This window comes from Brachionichthys hirsutus, chromosome 9 (assembly GCF_040956055.1).
Source record: "Brachionichthys hirsutus isolate HB-005 chromosome 9, CSIRO-AGI_Bhir_v1, whole genome shotgun sequence".
In the NCBI taxonomy this organism is placed as follows: Eukaryota; Metazoa; Chordata; class Actinopteri; order Lophiiformes; family Brachionichthyidae; genus Brachionichthys; species Brachionichthys hirsutus.
This window is the reverse complement of record NC_090905.1, coordinates 9,700,845-9,720,029: the sequence shown is the minus strand read 5'-3', so window position 1 is coordinate 9,720,029 and position 19,185 is coordinate 9,700,845. Positions and strand designations below refer to the sequence as shown.

Genomic DNA, 19,185 nt, shown 5'->3' with positions numbered 1-19,185 from the left:
TTCTTCTTAAAATTCTCCAGTTTTGAGTGCACTGGTGTTGCAAATGCAGAGAATGCTGGATTACATAAACTACAACAAAGCCCCATGATTGCAGTTTCATCTGTTTCTATGCACCCAGCAATTTCACTGCAAAGTCATGATTTTTTATTGCCATAAATACGGAGTGGGGGGGACTGCATGCTTGCTATTATTATTATTATTATTATTATTGTTATTATTATTATTATTATTATTATTATTCAGAACGGGATTTATTTGAAACATTCGCCTTTCTCCTCGCCACCCTCCAGCTCAATTGGTGGCGGTAAAGAACCTCCCAGCCAATTTGCGAGCTGCTATTAAACACTAAAGAAGAAGAGGTCAAAGATTCATTTCCGGGTCACGCAGCAAACATGGCGGTCAGTTCGTTTGGCTCTCGCTTTGATTCAAATTATATCTCACCTCTGCGCATTCATGCAGCGGACTTTGGCAGAAATGATCGATACCGAATTGGACCTCAAGTGTGGAATATCGGTCATGAGATTAGGCTGTGTTTTACGTTTTATATCTTACTATGCTAGCAACGCGAAGCTAAACTCGGGCTAACTCATTCTGTGCCCGTTTAATTTAGTCGTGAACGTTCTCTCTCTCTCTCTCTCTCTTTCTCTGTTCAGGACAAAGAGAAGAAGAAAAAGGAGAGCATCTTTGACTTGTCTAAATACATCGACAAACCTATTCGTGTGAAGTTTCAAGGGGGACGAGAGGGTGGGTGAATTATTTCTGATCCTCTCCCGATAGTATCGATTATTCGTCGATACCCGTTTGGTCAGTGAGCGGACTATTGTAAGCCGTCTGCGTTGTGTTCCCCCTCCAGCCAGCGGTGTCCTGAAAGGGTTCGATCCTCTGTTGAACCTGGTGCTGGACGGCACGATCGAGTACATGCGAGGTAAGTCGATCGATAATGGGCGGGGGGGTAGTTTAACTGCAGAACTAAGGAACCATTTTCTGACGCACCAGCACTATTTAGAAATGGAGACCGTGTATCACTCCTTCTTGTACCGGTTCTTGTTTAGACCTTTTTTGGTCGGTAGGAACCGCTGCAGACCAGCAACGACCACTAAGACCTGGCTCTGACATTTATTTTATTTATTTTTGATCCTATTATCGGTGCATGTGATGTTCCATTTAAGATGTGTCTTAATTTGGTATCTATTTTATTAGGCCTGTGGAGATTTTGTAACCAAAAAGCGGTGATCCTTCAAATAAATACGTAATGCTTAAAATCTGAGCGAAGCGTGTTTCCCTGCATTTCTTCCGTTTGTTGTGAAATGTTTGGCAGGTGTGGCGGAACTAAAAGAGGACCCACTTTTCATTTAGAACAGGCGGTTTTAAACTGCTTCATCTTTGTTTGTCCAGATCCAGATGACCAGCTGAAGCTGACAGAAGACACCAGGCAGCTGGGGCTTGTAGTCTGCCGAGGAACCTCCGTAGTGCTCATCTGTCCTCAGGACGGCATGGAGGCCATACCGAACCCGTTCGTACAGCAGCAGGATGGCTAACGGACAAATGCAAGGCCCACACAAACAACTGGTGGAGTTCTCTGTTGATTTTTTTTTTTTTTTTATGTTTTATTGTGTAAGCAAATGTATTTTGCTAAAACTCATAAGTTTACCATCAAAAGGACATTTGAAAGCACTTCACTTTTGTTCCCGTCTGTGATGTGCTAGCGTGGAAAGATTTGAGTTGTGTGACTGCATCGTTTCCTTTTTATCCGGAGCAAGTCTACTTTTTACTATTGTTTATTGTTTTTGATAAGAAAATAAAATGATAATGTATGTTGAGTGTTAAATTTCAGTTCTTCCCTGTTTTTGTACTTGTTGAATATTTGTAGCAAACAGATGGGATTCGGATTCCAGGTTCTGTCTCTTCCTCTACCTCTAGCTCTCGCTTCTATTAGCGAGAAAAAATAATTTATGAATCCGAGTAAGACTTTACATGAGCTAATGTGTCCAGTTTTCTATTCTGTGTTCCGACCATGTGACTGTCTTCACCATTTAACCTTCGGACAAAGCTCTGGATTGGCTACGGCTCAATTCCCATTTTCTAGCAGTAGCAAGGATTTGATTCTGATCTTGAAGTGTTTACAGAAATTAAAGGGATGTTTCCTGAGGGTGACGAGATGATCCACCTAAACCCGTCACCACGCTGACAAACATCCGTGCCGATGGCTGCATTGTGCTTTAAGCAGGGCGGGGGACTGTAAACTTTTGGGGGTGGGCTTTCAGAGCAAATGACAAGTAAATGGGTCCAGTTTAAAGCAAATGTAGTAACACATGTAACTAAATCACAATTTGTTACTCAACGAAGTGTGTTTTGTCCCAGATCCGGCTTCATGCTTAGAGTTGCGGGTCTAGATTCGGACTGAAAACTGGATGCGTCTGTGCGGAGCTACTCTCCTCTCGCTTTCAGCCTGAGTGCAGCGTGTCACTCGGGCTGAACTGATTCCAGGCGCTGTAATCCTGCTAAAAGGACCCCGGATAGTTTGCCAGGTGTTGTAAATGCGGGACACGCAGCCAGAAGTAAAAGGGCAGAATTCCAGGGGACGCTCCTCCTCTGCTGCTCAGTCACTGTGTCAATGGAGCCTGGCTGAGGCTGGGGGGAGAACTGATGCCCTGTTTTTATGGTCGTTTCCCTACAACTAAAATGGACATGGCCCTCAGGAATAGCCACTTTTATTTTCCTGGAGATTATGGGTGTCAGTCGAGACTCCGGTAAACATCTAGGTGTAACCAAAAGGGATCAGGAGGGTCGGGCCGGGGATTTCTGAAGCAGAGCCGACTCCTAAAGTCAACTGAAAAGTTCCCTTTTTGGACGCGCCCTTGACGCGCAGGTGGAACAAATTGCGGACCTCCGTCGTGTCGCTTGTTTGCTTCCATATGCGTGTTCTGTGCGTAAAGTCACGCACCGAGATCTGCGGGACGTCGTTGAAGCGACTGCTCAGATGAATGAGACGAGAAGAGAGGTATGGCTTCTTCCGAACACGGAGCCTTCATTGTTTGGTGCTCCTTAGTGTGACGTGACTTTTGATCAGATCTGGCTTTTCTCCCTCCTCGGTCTCTTTTACGCGCGCCGGCCGCCGCTGGAAAACAAAGTGCATTCAGAAGGTGTCTCCTGTCCGAAAATAGAACTTACGCGTTGCCTTTGTTCGTAACTCTGTTTTAATGGTTCCGAGACATTTTCATAAAAATAAAAAAAAGCAAAGCTTTTTATGGTGTTCTGTAATATTTCATGTCCACATAAAGGATCATTAGTGCTTTCACTGATAGCAGAATATCTTGTTATATTTATATACTAAATCGTATGTTCTTTTCTATCTCGCTACCAGGACTGGAACATTTTTAAAGCATTGTGATAATAGTTGCTGTGGAATGTGAGCGTCGAAAGTGAGCTGTGAATCCAACATGAAGGTGAGGAAGGATGGAGGAGACGGGGGACCATGCTCCTCTTCCTCGGGACCATCCTCTGCTCCGTCCAGCCCAGCCTGGAGTACCCTCGCAGCCTTTTTCTTCTTCTTTCTCGTCATCGGGGTCTTCGTGGGTCTGCTGATTGGTGCGTTCCCTGACAGTATTTAGACAGTTGGACATTTTCTAACAACCATTGTGAGACATTGTCCTCCGTCGTTGCCAGCCTATCTGGTGCAGGAGCAGCATTATTTCATGGAGACCGTGGAGCTGAGAGGTCTGAAGTACAATCCGGTTCTGATGGATGAGAACTCTGGCTACTCCATAGTACTATCATCCGTTTTAAGGGCCAAGGTCAACTCCATATTCGTAGCATTTTAGGAAGCAAATATATATATATATATATTAAAGAGTTAAAACTGGATGTTTTTACTCTCTTACAGATTAAAAATGTCTTCTTTGCCTCGTCCGTATCACATCACTATGTAGCCTGCAATATTGTTGCCTACGGGTAAGTGAATGGCGAACACAGGTAATTTAGCATGTTTAATCCAAGCAACAAATAATAGAATGCATGGCATTCTTTCCAGTAACATTAATGGTGACGTGATGGCAACATTCAGACTCGTCTTCAGGGTGTCCAAGGTCCAGCAGTATTCAGACAACTTTGTTCAGGAGGTTCTAATAGCAGGACTCACCTCAGCGATGCAGGATCCACTAGAGGTGCCAGAATTTGGAGAGATCAACACCATCATCCTACTGGGTATTGAAACTATGATGGTATCAGTTAACTGTGGCGCTACGAGCTCCGATAAAACAGGTCACAACGTTGTGAAATATTGTCTCTGGGCTTCTATTGTCCTCACAGCATTTTATTTTTATTGTTCTCCACATTTAGGAGCCAGTGGAAAGTCATTTTATGCTATTGGAGATGGCAGTATGGGTAAGTGAACAAAAATCACTTCTGGTTTACAGTATGTGATTATTGGATCCTTCAGCAAACTCAGTTTGTCAAATCAAGCTCGTCTTTTCTTTTCTTTTTCTCTCCATAACGACACAGACAATGAATGCACAAAACGGGAAGTTTTGCACTCAGACCGGCATAAGTGGAACATTTTAAGACAGACAAATAAAATAAATGTGATTATGCACTAAGATTCCACACAATTTTGACAAATCAAATTTGACAAAAGTGGAAACTTGTCAGACAACCTCAAAAAATATGAAAATATATGTCAGAACTCTGTAACATGACTTGAATTGCAATGGAGCACAGTTGATCTTCTTACAACCACATCTCTTGTTCATATTGGGCTTTTCCCCCCTGAAACTAATCCTCTCATTTTCTATCATCCTTTAGCCAGGTGTCCTTTCAACATCTTCACGTGTGACAATGGCGAATGCGTCACCAAACTGAACCCGGAGTGCGACTTCATCCCTGACTGTGCAGATGAGTCCGATGAAGCTCGGTGTGGTTAGTCTTTCTTTAGTAAAATTCCCTTTCGCTGACGTAGGTTCCTAAAACCAGCAGCAGAGTTCCAGCTCGCCATGTTACACTGGTGCTTTATCTTCACTTTGCCCCGCCCATCCACCTTTCCCTTAGATTGTGGTACACGTCCTGCTATGGTGAGTCGAGTGGTGGGTGGCGAGGATGCACGTGAGGGGGAGCTGCCGTGGCAGGTTAGTCTAAGGCTGCATGGACGTCACACATGTGGAGCCTCCATCGTCAGCGAACGCTGGTTGGTCAGCGCCGCTCACTGCTTTGAGAGGTGAGAACTGATGAGAGTCGTCCTGTGGAATATCATTGGTTTATTTCCTTTATTTAATGGGTTAAATAGTACTTAGATCTAATGATTGTGTTACTGTGTGACTGACGTACATATTTGGATGTTATCTTTTTCTTTATTTATAGGGATGATGACCCCAGAGAGTGGACGGCCCTGGTGGGGGCCACACTCGTGGGCGGTGAGGAGGACACGTCGAAAGAGATTAACATCAAGTCTCTGGTTGTGTCTCCAGACTACAACCCCACAAACACTGACAACGACGTGACTGTGTTGGAGCTCGAGACCCCGCTCACCTTCAACGCTTACGTCCAGCCCGTCTGCCTGCCCTCCCCAGCTCATGTGTTTGCCCCCGGACACAGCTGTGTGGTATCAGGGTGGGGCGCTCTAAGCCAGTTTAACAGTGAGTCTGCCTGAAGGAGAGCATCGCAACACCGGAGGAAGTTAGAAAGATATTTTTGATTGTGTTTATGGTGATTTCTTTGTCATTATTAACCAGCAAAACAAATTGGGATTACACGTCGGATCATAATGACAAATAAATCTGTTAAGTTTAAGATCTGATAAATTATCAAGGCATTAAAGAGAGTCAATCGCAAATTCTTTTCAGCGTGTCACAAGGAAATCGTATTTCTAAAGTTAGATCTGGATGATCATGATTTAAGAATATGCAGTATAGCATAATCATTAGTATTGACCATTGCTATATTTGCAAGTTGAAGTAAACCAGTTGGGTCTTGTGTCACTCAGTTGACGTTCCTTCCACGCTGCAGAAGGCAGTGGTGAAAGTCATCGACTCCAAGGTGTGCAATAAATCCTCTGTGTACAGGGGTGCCGTTACTCCCAACATGATGTGTGCTGGATTCCTGCAGGGCAAGGTGGACTCCTGTCAGGTCAGTGCCGTTGCATTTGGTGCACAGACAGCGCGAGCTATCACCTTACGCTTTTGTTTCAGGACCTTCCAGGCAATATTTGCACTGGACTGGTGATTTATTTCTGCCCTGAGACTTATAGTAGAGTCCAACCTGTACGTTAGCACCGCTGGCCCCGCCCTTAGAACTGGAGCGGTGGCTCTTATTATACAGGGCGGGTGCTGTTAGGGTTACAATTCAGATTCAACATACAAGTTATTCTGGGGCTTAAACAGTCCAGAGTATACGTAACTGATGTATTTCATCACAATATGTTCAGACAGAGGTTTCCATTGACTCAGCAGCCCTGGAGCTGTTGGTGATTTGGTACCCAAACAAGATTTTTACAGCGCAACATCAGTAACTGTTCTTTCATCAGAGGACTTGGGTTTTTCCCTGTAGGGTGATTCTGGAGGGCCTCTGGTGTGTGAGGGACCCCCAGGGAGGTTCTTTCTGGCTGGGGTGGTGAGTTGGGGTGTGGGCTGCGCACAAATAAACAGACCTGGAGTTTATTCCCGCGTCACCAGGCTCCGAGACTGGATTCTAGGCCACACAGATCCCAGCTTGATCCATAATTACTCCCAGGATGTCCCCACTGTGCCAGTTACTCTGATGGGATCAGCTGTACCCAGGACCACAGCCAGTGGTAACTCATCTGCACCGACACTACCTGGTATTGTCTTGATGGAGAAGTCACACATCCGGTTTGATACATCTCAGGCAAATTGCCTTTACAGCTGCATCTTGCATCATGTCTTCCAGTCTTGAACTGCAATGGAAGCTTCCGGTGTAGCTCCACCTCCTGCATCAGCAAGGTCAACCCAGAATGTGACCGAGTCCCAGACTGCCCCAACCAGGCCGACGAGCAGAACTGTGGTAAGTTCACATGTGTGATGGCGTGCAGGCCCTGTGCTTGAAGGAGCTGCTTCTCACGGGGGGGGGGGGGGGGGCTTTCTTCTAGACTGCGGTGTCCGTCCTGCCTTGGGCTTTCATAAGATTGTGGGTGGAGTAACGGCTCGAAGGGGGGAGTGGCCATGGATTGGCAGTCTCCAGTACCAGAGACTTCACAGATGTGGCGCCACGCTCATTCACGCCAAATGGTTGCTCACAGCCGCGCACTGCTTCAAAAGGTACTGCGTGTTTAGGTCAGAAAGAGCAGCATATTTAAAAACGATAAACCTTACAAACTGCTGAAAATGTTTATTAACTTTTTATAACTTCCATGAATCTAATTCTCAATCTTCATCTTTAACCCTTAGTGACCCCAGCCCCACTAACTGGGCTGTTAGATTGGGATCTGTCCTGCGCTCCGGGGTGGGAGCCCTGGTCATCCGGATACAGAGGATTGTCATCCACTCCTCCTTCAATGAGACCAACATGGATCACGACGTGGCGCTGCTGGAGCTGGTAGCTCCAGCCCCCATGTCGTACACCATCCAGTCCGTCTGCCTCCCTTCACCTGTGCACCGTTTCCTGAAGAATGCACAGTGTTACATCACAGGCTGGGGGTCGGTGAGGGAAGGAGGTCAGTTATTATCCACAGTCTCAATAGAAAGAAATGGGTGAGATGGTCCTAAATAGTCTAATGTTAAATAATGTTCCTGGTAAATAATATCCAATATCAAGAGAATCTGTTTGGTGGAAGTGAGGCTTCTATCTTAATTCAATTATTTAAACTGTAAATGGGCTCCCACCAAAACATGCGGTCTCTCTGGTTTGCAGCCATGCAGATACCGCAGCAGGTTTTATCTGCTGCGGTCGTGGGTTATCCACCGCTGGGACTTCCTGCTGCAATGCCAGAACAGTGGAGCTGAATTTGGTTAGTAAATCACATGTTTGTTTTTTTTTACCACAGGTTCATTGACCAACCTGCTGCAGAAAGCTGCAGTGACTATGATTGACCAAGCAGACTGCCAGCGGTCATATGGAAGCGTGCTGAGTCCTCGCATGATGTGTGCCGGTTCCATGGAAGGAGGCAGAGACTCCTGTTTGGTAAGACGCAGGACGTTAGACTGCGGATGCCCCTCATGCTGGACACCATGGTGAGGTTGAGATAGCGGGGGGAGGGAGGGATCCATTTCTCAGACACATTTCAGAAACAAGGGCCTATGAATAATTGATAGGTTAAAATGACTGATATTCTAATCCTAATCCTAAAATACAAAGATAATGTAATCTCCTTCTGTAAGGAAACCCACTTGCATTCCTGTCTCAGTCAAAGCTTCTGACATCTCAGTGACATTCTCTTCTGCTTCCGTTCTCATCTTGCATCATTTTTTGAGGTTAATTGAATATCCTGCTAATTATTTAAAGGTGATGTCGTTTCTCTTCCAGGGAGATTCTGGGGGGCCGCTGACCTGCCGCCAGTTGACTGGCCAGTGGTTTATTGCTGGAGTGACAAGCTGGGGACATGGATGTGGGCGAATTGGTTATCCGGGGGTTTACACTCGCGTGACGTCCATCAGGAACTGGATATCTACATATCTGCCTTTCTGAAGATGACAAAAATGGAGCTGAACCCTCAAAAAGACAAAGTACCCCATCAGCGGGATTTGTCCCGAACCCTGGACTGTACAAGGACTCAAGTCATGTATAAAGCCACGCATTATGTACGTTAGTCATTGGTGCTCCTTAAAATACTGTGCCATCTGAATGAACTGGGACCATTCTTATGTACATAATAAGAATCCCAACTTCTGGATATTCTGGAAAGTATTTATTTCAGTTATTTATTTTCCTGAACCATAAACTTCCCAGACATGGTGCTGTTTCTATTTTGTATGGGGTTCAGACTGTGTGGAATCATTTATGGGTACATTTGTATTATTCTTAGAATGAGACAGGGGTGTGATTGTAATTACTGCTATTGGATGGTGCACTTTCTGGGAAACGTGTAGTTCTGCATGGAAAAAGTGGTTTTGGAATCATTTTTAGAGGAATTCAACTCAAGTTTGATGAAACTGTCATTGATATGCAGTATTTGAATGAGAAACAAGACATTCATTCAAAAAGGTTTATTGTTTTCTGTGGAAATCATTTCATATTCTCAGTCACGAGGCACAAAACCACAATTCACAGGCTGCTGCTTCCCGAAAAACTCAGCGGCACAGGAGGGAAAGAAAAAGGGGTTGTGGTTCCCATGCATTAGAAAAGCTATGCACGCTAGGCTGAGGAAGGCTCAGTGCCCCGTGTACAGCAAGGAACCCTGTGTGAAACAAGCCCACTACTGTGGAGGGCTGCAGATAGGGTGACAAGTAGAAAACAGGTCAGACAAAACAGGTTTGTTCTCGAGGTGTACTTTGATATTGAACTGTGTGGAGGCTTGTGAATGTCAGATCACAGCTGTGAAAACACCAAGTTTGCTCCTCAAGGCAATTTCAAAGAGCCAGATTTGTCCCCAATGTGCTGCAGTGTGCTCCTCATTTCCCTGGCAAATACTTGTTTCTCAAACTTGAAGACAATGAAAACAGTGGACACACCGCCGACAGTTTGAAGGGCCACATGTTTGCTTTTGCTTTTGCTATCGCATATCCTAATTATAGACACCCAGAACCTCAGTTTGTTGGCCAGAGTGAGTCAGCGGTTTACTTCAGGCCACAATTTAGCAAACACACTTCATACTTCAAATTACAGGCCATAGAGCTACAGTTGTAGTGACGGTCAGATTGCACCAATGTATTTATTTTCTGTTTGTCCAATTCAGGGATTAAGTGCATCCTAGCGTGCACTGTGCACCACATGAGACCCATCTGAACTAATCTCAATGGGCTCGGACAACGAAAACAGAGTCACACTTCTGCTCTTGAGAAAAGGGCGAATATGGTTTGTAATCCTCCGGACTGTCGGGGCTTTGGAGTCACATACTAATCCAGGTTCCCACAATACATGTTATTCATAAGAATCACATTCTAACACAAAAATATTGTCATGGGACGAGTCCACGGGCTCTGCTTTGACTGTCTCAGATAGATTACGTGAGAAGTGGTGTGCTGCCGCAGCACACAGCTCCTCCGATGTTCTCCTCCTCTGTGCAGGCGTCGTCCCGGATGCTCACATGCGAGCCCTTTCCCTCTGCAACCTGGTGTTGTATGTTCGGGATACAATATTCCAGGCATCCATATATCGATCCATACACATAGCAATGCATTTCTGGGAAGACAAAGCAATCAATATTTATTTCTAAAATTGCATAACAAACTGGCTTCTTTCGGTGGCAACCAATTATTTTCAAATTACGTGCCACTATTTTCCTAATTGTCCACATGTATTCAAATATTTTTAAAGATGTGCTTTGTTTTATATATATATATATATATATATATTACACACACACACACACACACACATTTCAAATCTGACCTACCCAATTAAATGATTAGAACGCACTTAAACATGTTGTTAGACCAGTATACCTGCTCAGATTTGTCCAGCGTGCCTCCAGGTTTAGCTATACACTTAAAGCATTTGTCCGTCATTTTCTGCAACGTAAAACAAAAAACATTCGTTCAAACATGTTGCATACAGCTCACGTGAAATTACGAGACAATTATAACTTCACCCAATGACCAATTATTTGACGTTTTCAACGCAGGATAAAGTGAGCTATTTCGGATTCAGCGTGGGCCTAGCATTCATCTGCTTAGAGAGCTTCTATGATGCTAATGCCTTCACGCCTCCAAATTATATTTTACATGTAAAATATGATTTGCGACGTTTTCCAGCGAATTGTTTTCTTTTTAACACTCTTATATTTTATTCAAATAAGCTTTGACATAAGCTAATTTGGCAGCTGCAGCCCCGGACTCACCTGCAGCAGCTCCTGCGCGTTAGCCACCGCAATCTGCACCTTGACCTGCTCCATGATGGTGCCGGGGTCCACCTTGTTGCCGGGGCCGCCCGCTGAGAAGTCCGAACCGAACCCTTCCATTTCTACCGGAATCCTTCCCGAAAGCTCCGAAGCTGCGTGTTTACTTTGAATGCACGTGGAGACTGGCTACTATCTTTAGGCTAACGGAGCTGTGCCCTTGACAGCGACGGAAGCACAAACAAGTCATTTCCGTCGGAGTCTCGGAGACGTTCCAAAATGGGAAATGTAGTTTTTGGTTATAGCGCATTAAACGTGCCGCTGCCAAACACACACCGTCTACGCGTGTTATGGAATATAGGTAGACAGCAATGTTCCCTCTAAGGTGTGCTCGTGCGTAATTACGCACAGCTGATACGGTCTTCCCCCAGCGAAAATCTACGTTGCGCACAAAAAAAAAAAAAAAAAAAATCCCACCTAAATTGAAAATAACATAAACACGTCAACATTCATTCTGTGCTATTAGAGGGAACATTGGTAGACAGATTAATAGATGGACAGATAAATCAAAATATTTGAGATAACAAAAAAGTCGTGACTTTGTAAATGTTATTTCCGTATAGTCTGTATGTTTCCACAAAAGTCAAGGAGCGCTTCGCCCTCCTACAGCAGGTGGCGTGATAAATCAATTTAATCCAGAGATTGAGTCCAGTCAAACCTGAACCACTTGTAAATCACTTTAGTGGTATTTAAGTTTGAATGCTTTTTTTCATTGAAAGTTTAGCTATACTGACCAAAGTTTAGCTATATCTACCCAATGTCTAAAAGTTGTTAAAAAGTTGTATCGACACATGAAATATTTATTATAAGACGTTCTGGATTTATATCGTGTGATGTATTGGTTATATTTATGTGCTGCTTTCCTTGAAACGCTTTAGGAAACAACCTTTTGTTTGTTAATGGTAGAGAACTATACAACTACAGAACATTTGTAACATTTAGCAGGAAATCAACCCCATATCCATTATCTATTGTATAATTATGCTATATTCATATTCAGCCTGGCACTCAAAGATAAGTTATTAAAAGATTGTCAGTGTACGTTACATTTTCAGTTAGAATTAAACTTGTCAACCTGCCTGGTATATCCGTGACAGGGGCCAACAACTTAAATAGAAGGTCTGAAGAACCTCTGCATTGCTTGATGTTGAGACCTGGACATAAGGATGACCCCTGCACATATTCCTCTCCTTATGTTTCAGAATGGAAGGCCTCACCCAGGAGGCCACCTGCCTTAAATTGTACAGTCAGTCTGCATCAACAATGGAGAGACAGTTACTGTCATCTGAATAGACAATCTGTGAGTGGCTTGCTGTGACGCTCGGGGCATTGAGGAATAGATGTGGGGGGTCTGATTAGTGGCGTGCCTGCTTAAAAGTAATTAATGACCTGTTACACAATGCTTGCACCCAAGCACATACAGATAAATCTTCTAACCGGATTGGCTCCAAGCTTCAGGGCTAAAAGGGAGGCTGGGGGGTTGGATAAAGTGCAGCAAAATGAATTAACCCTAGATTACAATCATGAGTTTATTAATCTAATCTCCCTAAATTTGTAATCTCCTTTTGGGCACACTTGTGTGTCTGAAAGCATTTGGCCCAGTCAGCTAAAAGACAGGCTTTGATAAACACGGACAGCAATGGTAATGAGAATGTAAAATGCCAGGCAGTGCTGTTTTAAACACTTCAGACCTAACGTTAATGCACAGACTCATTCTCACATGACGTAAACAGGCCGCTTGTAATCTTCTAAAGCAGCTGTTGATTTACAGACACAGAGGGAGAGGAAACCTGAGCCGTGTGGTATCAACTCTGGCAGTTGTGTTTGTGGTGTTGAAGATCACTTCACATTGCACATAGACAGTCTCTACAGTTTTAAGATAAATAGTCTATGCAGCCTTTATAGATTGAAAAAAGAATATTCCCACTATCACTGATTTGAAGTGTGACAGTGTGCAATTTACATTGAGATTTACTGCATATGTATTTATGTCCAATATTGGAAAAGTACCAACCTGAAAGTGGGCAATATATACCAAAATGGAATCTAACTTATATTTCTTAAAATGCAATGATAATTAATAGTTTAAATACTTGGATATATCTCTTTTGTTTTACTCTTACTCTTCTGAGAAATTGCGCACACACAGCTCATGAAAAATTTCCATGAATTATAATCTTGCACATATGCGTTTGATCAGCTGTTTCCACAACTTTTACGGTCAACATTTTTAAAAGCCAACTCCGAGGCACACAAAATGATACACAAATCAGTATTTTCTTCCCCAACATTTTATTCTTGGCAATACAGACCTCCATGGTTGGCAATAGCACGACTGCTACATAAATCTTTCCTAAACTATCAGTTAAATAACAATTTATTTTGGCCACTTTATGATGTCACTTGTGGGACGAATTATTCATAGCTCTCACTATAACCACGGGTACTTTTCTTCATTCTGACTTCTTGGTGAATTTTGTTCCTATTATTTTCATTTTATTATAGCCACCTATTATAATATTATAATACCATGTTTTCAAGTTATAGCAGAGTATATCTTAGCATGTGATAACAAGAAACTACAGCTTTTGAGGCATAGTTTAACAAATTTCCATAATTTACACTGATAAAGCTAATTGTGGCATGACATAGACTGTTCTCAGAGCGTCATTCTCTTAATTACTCCATCACACAATAATGAAGAATCATTTACAAACGTCTGGATCCAGATAATGATACAGATCACCACAAACATAGCTTGTTATTTGGGCCATACCCTGCATTTCAAAAACATTTAATTAATATCCATTATAACGTTTTGATAAATGTTTAAAAAAAAATAGGACATCCAATGTTGGTCAAAATATTATTTCCTTGGTAACAATATAACATTTCAAGTTATTATAATGTTAAACGATTTTTGTTACATTATTATGGCAGCATTTGCGCAAAAAAAAGAAAAGAACACATTATTCAATGTTCCTATATCTTTTTATTTTTTGACAGGTTTCAACGTAACATTAAACATCTCGTAAAGTGAAATATTCATGCCTGAACGTGATACTGTTGCGGTTTCTCGTTGAGGCGTCGCTGAACTCCACCGCTGCGTGAAAGCCACAGAGACGCGTGTTTTTGTAGTTCTTCCGGGGCTGATACCTTCAGCCGCTGTTCTCGCAGCCCATTGGACGACAGCAGGGAAGGGGGGAGGAGCCAGCGTCAGCTCTCCTTGCCTCATGCGCCTTTTCTCTCTCGCTGGGCTGAGAACAAAAACAGAGTCACCAACTTTGTCTGATTGATTTTTCTTTGCGGCGTGTAAACGCACAGCTTTTGCGGACGCACGCAAAAATGGCGCAACCGTCCCCGAGCAGTTCGGGATCCGACGCAGCCGCGATCTCGGAAGGCGGATCGGAATAAATGGTACCCACAACTTAAAACGGATCAACGACGGAACAAGTTGGAAGCGGCATAAAAGAATTCACGTCGGCTTTTGTATCTGGCGAGATACGCCTGTCGAGGTAAGCGTTGATCGATCGATCGCGCCCCCCGCGGTGTATTGATCACCGGGATAGGTGCTTGTTGGAAGTTCGTTCAGCCTCATAAAGGCGAGTTTTGTAGTTTTCCAGGCTGGTCTCACCGGATCCTCTGATCCGTCGGCTAACGTGAGAGGAAAGTTGAGCGCATTTCACATTCACGGGACAAAACCAATTGGATTTCATGCTGCGTCCGTCCGCGGAAGTCCAGTCTCCCGTTCAGAGAGAGCCAATAGCCGACTTTAATGATCTGCCTCTGAAACAATGTCTCCAAGCGGACATTGTTTATTTTAAAAGTCGTGGATCGCTGTTAGTAGCCCACAGCATCCATCCGTGGCGTGTTTATTACAGCAATACGCACAGGAAGGTGTCAAAGTATTCATGTTAGACATGACATAAAGGCATTATTAATGTTAGACATGCATAAAGGCATTATTAATGTTAGACATGACATAAAGTCATTATTGATGTTAGACATGACATAAAGGCATTATTAATGTTAGACATGCATAAAGGCATTATTAATGTTAGACATGACATAAAGTCATTATTGATGTTAGACATGACATAAAGGCATTATTAATGTTAGACATGACATAAAGGCATTATTAATGTTAGACATGACATAAAGGCATTATTAATGTTAGACATGCATAAAGGCATTATTAATGTTAGACATGACATAAAGTCATTATTGATGTTAGACATGACATAAAGGCATTATTAATGTTAGACATGCATAAAGTCATTATTGATGTTAGACATGACATAAAGGCATTATTAATGTTAGACATGACATAAAGTCATTATTGATGTTAGACATGACATAAAGGCATTATTAATGTTAGACATGCATAAAGGCATTATTAATGTTAGACATGCATAAAGGCATTATTAATGTTAGACATGACATAAAGGCATTATTAATGTTAGACATGACATAAAGGCATTATTAATGTTAGACATGACATAAAGTCATTATTGATGTTAGACATGCATAAAGGCATTATTAATGTTAGACATAACATAAAGGCATTATTAATGTTAGACATGACATAAAGGCATTATTGATGTTAGACATGACATAAAGGCATTATTAATGTTAGACATGACATAAAGGCATTATTAATGTTAGACATGCATAAAGGCATTATTAATGTTAGACATGCATAAAGTCATTATTGATGTTAGACATGACATAAAGGCATTATTAATGTTAGACATGACATAAAGTCATTATTGATGTTAGACATGACATAAAGGCATTATTAATGTTAGACATGCATAAAGGCATTATTAATGTTAGACATAACATAAAGGCATTATTAATGTTAGACATGACATAAAGGCATTATTGATGTTAGACATGACATAAAGGCATTATTAATGTTAGACATGACATAAAGGCATTATTAATGTTAGACATGCATAAAGGCATTATTAATGTTAGACATGCATAAAGGCATTATTAATGTTAGACATGACATAAAGGCATTATTAATGTTAGACATTCAGGAGTGCGGTCTGCAGAGACGTCTGCCTTTAGATGCGGGTTATTAGATGTCGTAAAGTTGTTACATAGTTATTAACAAGGAGCTGATATTTGAAGGAGCCACATCTGCGAGCGTTAATGCGTCGCCTCTGGCACCGTCCTGGACACGAACCTGCTGAGGGCCACAATCAGCTGGGGGGGGGGGCTCTTGGCTCTGCTGCTGTTGGCGGTGACTCATGGCTTTGAAATGTTTATAGGGGTGGACAACACACCCAGGGTTTGTTCTTCCGAGGCCAGCTTGGCTTGCTTTCTTATCACACGTTCTGAGACTTGACATTGATGTCTGCATGACTCACACACACACACACAGACACACACACGCACACACACACACACACACACACACACCTACACACACATTGGTGTTCTGTGAGAGCACGCCTTATCTGATCTTCTTTCATCTCTGGAGTCTGAAGTTCATTTCCACTGAAGCCCAGATCCCTGATATGAATGTTTTATTTAGAAACAGCGAATACGACCGTAACGTCGTAAACGGTTGGATTAAACGGACGTAAACGACCGTCTCTTACTGCATGCTGATGTCTGTAATCTTTTCCCCTCCAGTTCCGAGCCAAGATGTCTGTCAGTAGCCATGAAAACAGAAAGTCTCGCTCCAGTTCTGGCTCCATGAATATCCAGCTCTTCCACAAGACATCCCACGCCGATAGCCTTTTGACTCAGCTCAACCTGCTGCGCAAGAGAAGCGTCTTCACCGACGTCATCCTGAAGGCCGGCGACCGATCGTTCCCGTGCCACCGGGCAGTCCTGGCCTCCTGCAGCCGATATTTTGAGGCCATGTTCAGTGGCGGGCTCAGGGAGAGTCGGGACGCCGACGTCAACTTCCACGATTCTCTCCACCCAGAGGTGCTGGAGCTCTTGTTGGACTACGCGTACTCGGCCCGAGTCATCATCAACGAGGAGAATGCGGAGTCGCTCCTGGAAGCCGGCGACATGCTTCAGTTCCACGACATCAGAGACGCGGCGGCGGAGTTCCTCGAGAAGAACCTCCATCAGTCAAACTGCCTGGGGATGATGCTGCTCTCGGACGCTCACCAGTGCCAGAGACTCTACGAGTTGTCCTGGCAGATGTGCTTGGCAGACTTCGCTACCCTTTTCAAGAGCGAGGATTTCCTCAGCCTGCCCAGAGACAAAGTCCAGGAGCTGATCCTCAGCGAGGAGCTGGAGGTGGAGGACGAGAGCTTGGTCTACGAGGCCGTCATCGACTGGGTCAAGGCCGACATGGAGAGCAGGCACGGCGAACTGCCCGAGCTGCTGCGCTGCGTTCGCCTGGCGCTGCTACCTGAGACGTACCTGCTGAACAACGTCGCCTCTGAGGAGCTGGTCATGTGTCACAAGGTGGGTCGGGAAATAGTTGAAGACGCCGTGCGGTGCAAGATGAGGATCCTGCAGAACGATGGCATCGTCACCGGGTTCTGCGCCCGGCCCAGGAAGGTCAGCCAGGCCCTGCTTCTATTGGGAGGGCAGACCTTCATGTGCGATAAGATTTACATGATCGACAACAAGACCAAGGAGATCACCCCCAAAACAGACATCCCCAGCCCCAGGAAGGAATGCAGCGCCTGTGCTATCGGCTGCAAGGTGTGTGTGTGTGTGCTTGATCTATACCTGAATGTATCCATTTTAATGTCCTGACGTGTGTATTTACTCCAGCTGTGATTTCTCTCCAATGTCTTCTCTCAGGTTTATGTTACTGGAGGCCGCGGATCTGAAAACGGCGCCTCCAAAGACGTTTGGGTCTACGACACGTTGCACGACGAGTGGTCCAAAGCCGCGCCCATGCTGGTGGCCAGATTCGGACATGGGTCTGCGGAGCTCGACCACATGCTGTATGTTGTGGGCGGGCACACTTCTCTGGCCGGATCCTTCCCTGCATCTCCATCTGTGTCGCTCAAACAGGTGGAGCAATACGACCCCCAGACCAATAAATGGACGCTGGTGGCTCCGCTCAGAGAAGGCGTGAGCAACGCTGCGGTCGTAGGGGCCAAAAACAAACTCTTTGCCTTCGGGGGCACCAGCGTGAACAGAGACAAATACCCCAAGGTGCAGTGCTTTGACCCGTGCCAGAACCGGTGGTCTGTGCCGGCCTCCTGTCCACAGCTGTGGCGCTACACCGCGGCGGCTGTGGTCGGAAAACACGTGGTGGTGATCGGAGGGGACACGGAGTTTTCGGCCAGCTCGGCATATCGGTTCAACAGCGAGACGTTCCAGTGGTCAAAGTTCGGCGACGTGACGGCCAAGCGGATCAGCTGCCACGCGGTGGCATCGGGGAACCGGCTGTACGTGGTTGGAGGGTACTTTGGGGCGCAGCGGTGCAAGACGTTAGACAGCTACGACCCGTCCTCGGACTCTTGGGAAAGCGTGACCAGTGTGCCCTACTCGCTCATCCCCACGGCCTTCGTTAGCACGTGGAAGTACCTCTCAGCATAGAGCGGCGCTCTCGCTCCAGGAGCTTCCTATGGTGAGTAAATCACTTCCTGTAACTAGTTATGTGCAAGTCGTAGTTTTCCGAACTAACTTTAGGGAAGCAAAAAAAAAATCCCAACTCTTCGCCGCTAAACAGGTGAAGGCGGGTTTGAACCGGACAAAGCCAGTTTTAAAGCCCCTCGCTGTTTTCGCTGGAGGTTACAGTTTCACATGATCCGCCCCTGTGTGGGGAAAACACGCTGAAGTCCTGGTTTAGAGAGCAGGAGGAATGTCAGTGCCGGTAATTACAGAGCGAAAGCTGACAACACAAGACCTGTGAAACTGACAGCAGCGTGGCGGCGAGGCCGGGATCAGGTCTGTGCATGCAGCACCTGGAAGGCAAGGGAGGGCAGGGTGCAGCGCAAGACAGCCCCCCCCCCGGGTGCGAACTGACAGCACACTGAGTCAGCGCCGCCAAAGAGTTGTAGCTTATGAACGTTTATGTGATGCATCCGTGCAGGGCTGGAACCCCAGGAGCAAAACGAGCCCAGTTTGTTTATTGGCTCATTTGTGTGAGAAATGTCACTTTAAGATGTCTGAGCTGTAATGTATTCTGAAAAAAGAGATTTAAACAGAAAACAACTACATCTGCCCGTCATTTTATTTAGAGTTGTTTTGTT

General features: G+C 44.5%; 4 protein-coding genes across 4 annotated transcripts; 3 read left to right on the top strand and 1 right to left on the bottom strand.

The window, feature by feature from the left end:
• Positions 1-350: 350 nt before the first annotated feature.
• lsm7 (LSM7 homolog, U6 small nuclear RNA and mRNA degradation associated) lies at positions 351-1,813 on the top strand. The gene is made up of 4 exons (XM_068743666.1): positions 351-398; positions 654-744; positions 854-925; positions 1,396-1,813. The coding sequence occupies exons 1-4, from the start codon at positions 393-395 to the stop codon at positions 1,536-1,538; spliced, it is 312 nt and encodes a 103-aa protein (XP_068599767.1). The 5' UTR covers positions 351-392; the 3' UTR covers positions 1,539-1,813.
• Positions 1,814-3,440: 1,627 nt separating this feature from the next.
• tmprss9 (transmembrane serine protease 9) lies at positions 3,441-8,631 on the top strand. The gene is made up of 15 exons (XM_068743546.1): positions 3,441-3,588; positions 3,667-3,794; positions 3,884-3,951; positions 4,031-4,203; positions 4,339-4,383; positions 4,801-4,914; positions 5,044-5,209; positions 5,353-5,627; positions 5,975-6,117; positions 6,538-6,808; positions 6,898-7,011; positions 7,097-7,265; positions 7,395-7,660; positions 7,991-8,127; positions 8,470-8,631. Exons 1-15 carry the CDS (start codon positions 3,441-3,443, stop codon positions 8,629-8,631), a joined length of 2,379 nt encoding a protein of 792 aa, XP_068599647.1.
• Positions 8,632-9,134: 503 nt separating this feature from the next.
• Positions 9,135-11,153, bottom strand: timm13 (translocase of inner mitochondrial membrane 13 homolog (yeast)). Its single transcript, XM_068743432.1, has 3 exons — positions 10,943-11,153; positions 10,548-10,613; positions 9,135-10,284 (listed from the first exon to the last, which is right to left on the bottom strand). Exons 1-3 carry the CDS (start codon positions 11,060-11,062, stop codon positions 10,186-10,188), a joined length of 285 nt encoding a protein of 94 aa, XP_068599533.1. The 5' UTR covers positions 11,063-11,153; the 3' UTR covers positions 9,135-10,185.
• A 5,504-nt stretch (positions 11,154-16,657) lies between these two features.
• enc3 (ectodermal-neural cortex 3) lies at positions 16,658-18,540 on the top strand. The gene is made up of 2 exons (XM_068743325.1): positions 16,658-17,680; positions 17,783-18,540. Exons 1-2 carry the CDS (start codon positions 16,658-16,660, stop codon positions 18,527-18,529), a joined length of 1,770 nt encoding a protein of 589 aa, XP_068599426.1. The 3' UTR covers positions 18,530-18,540.
• Positions 18,541-19,185: the final 645 nt, after the last annotated feature.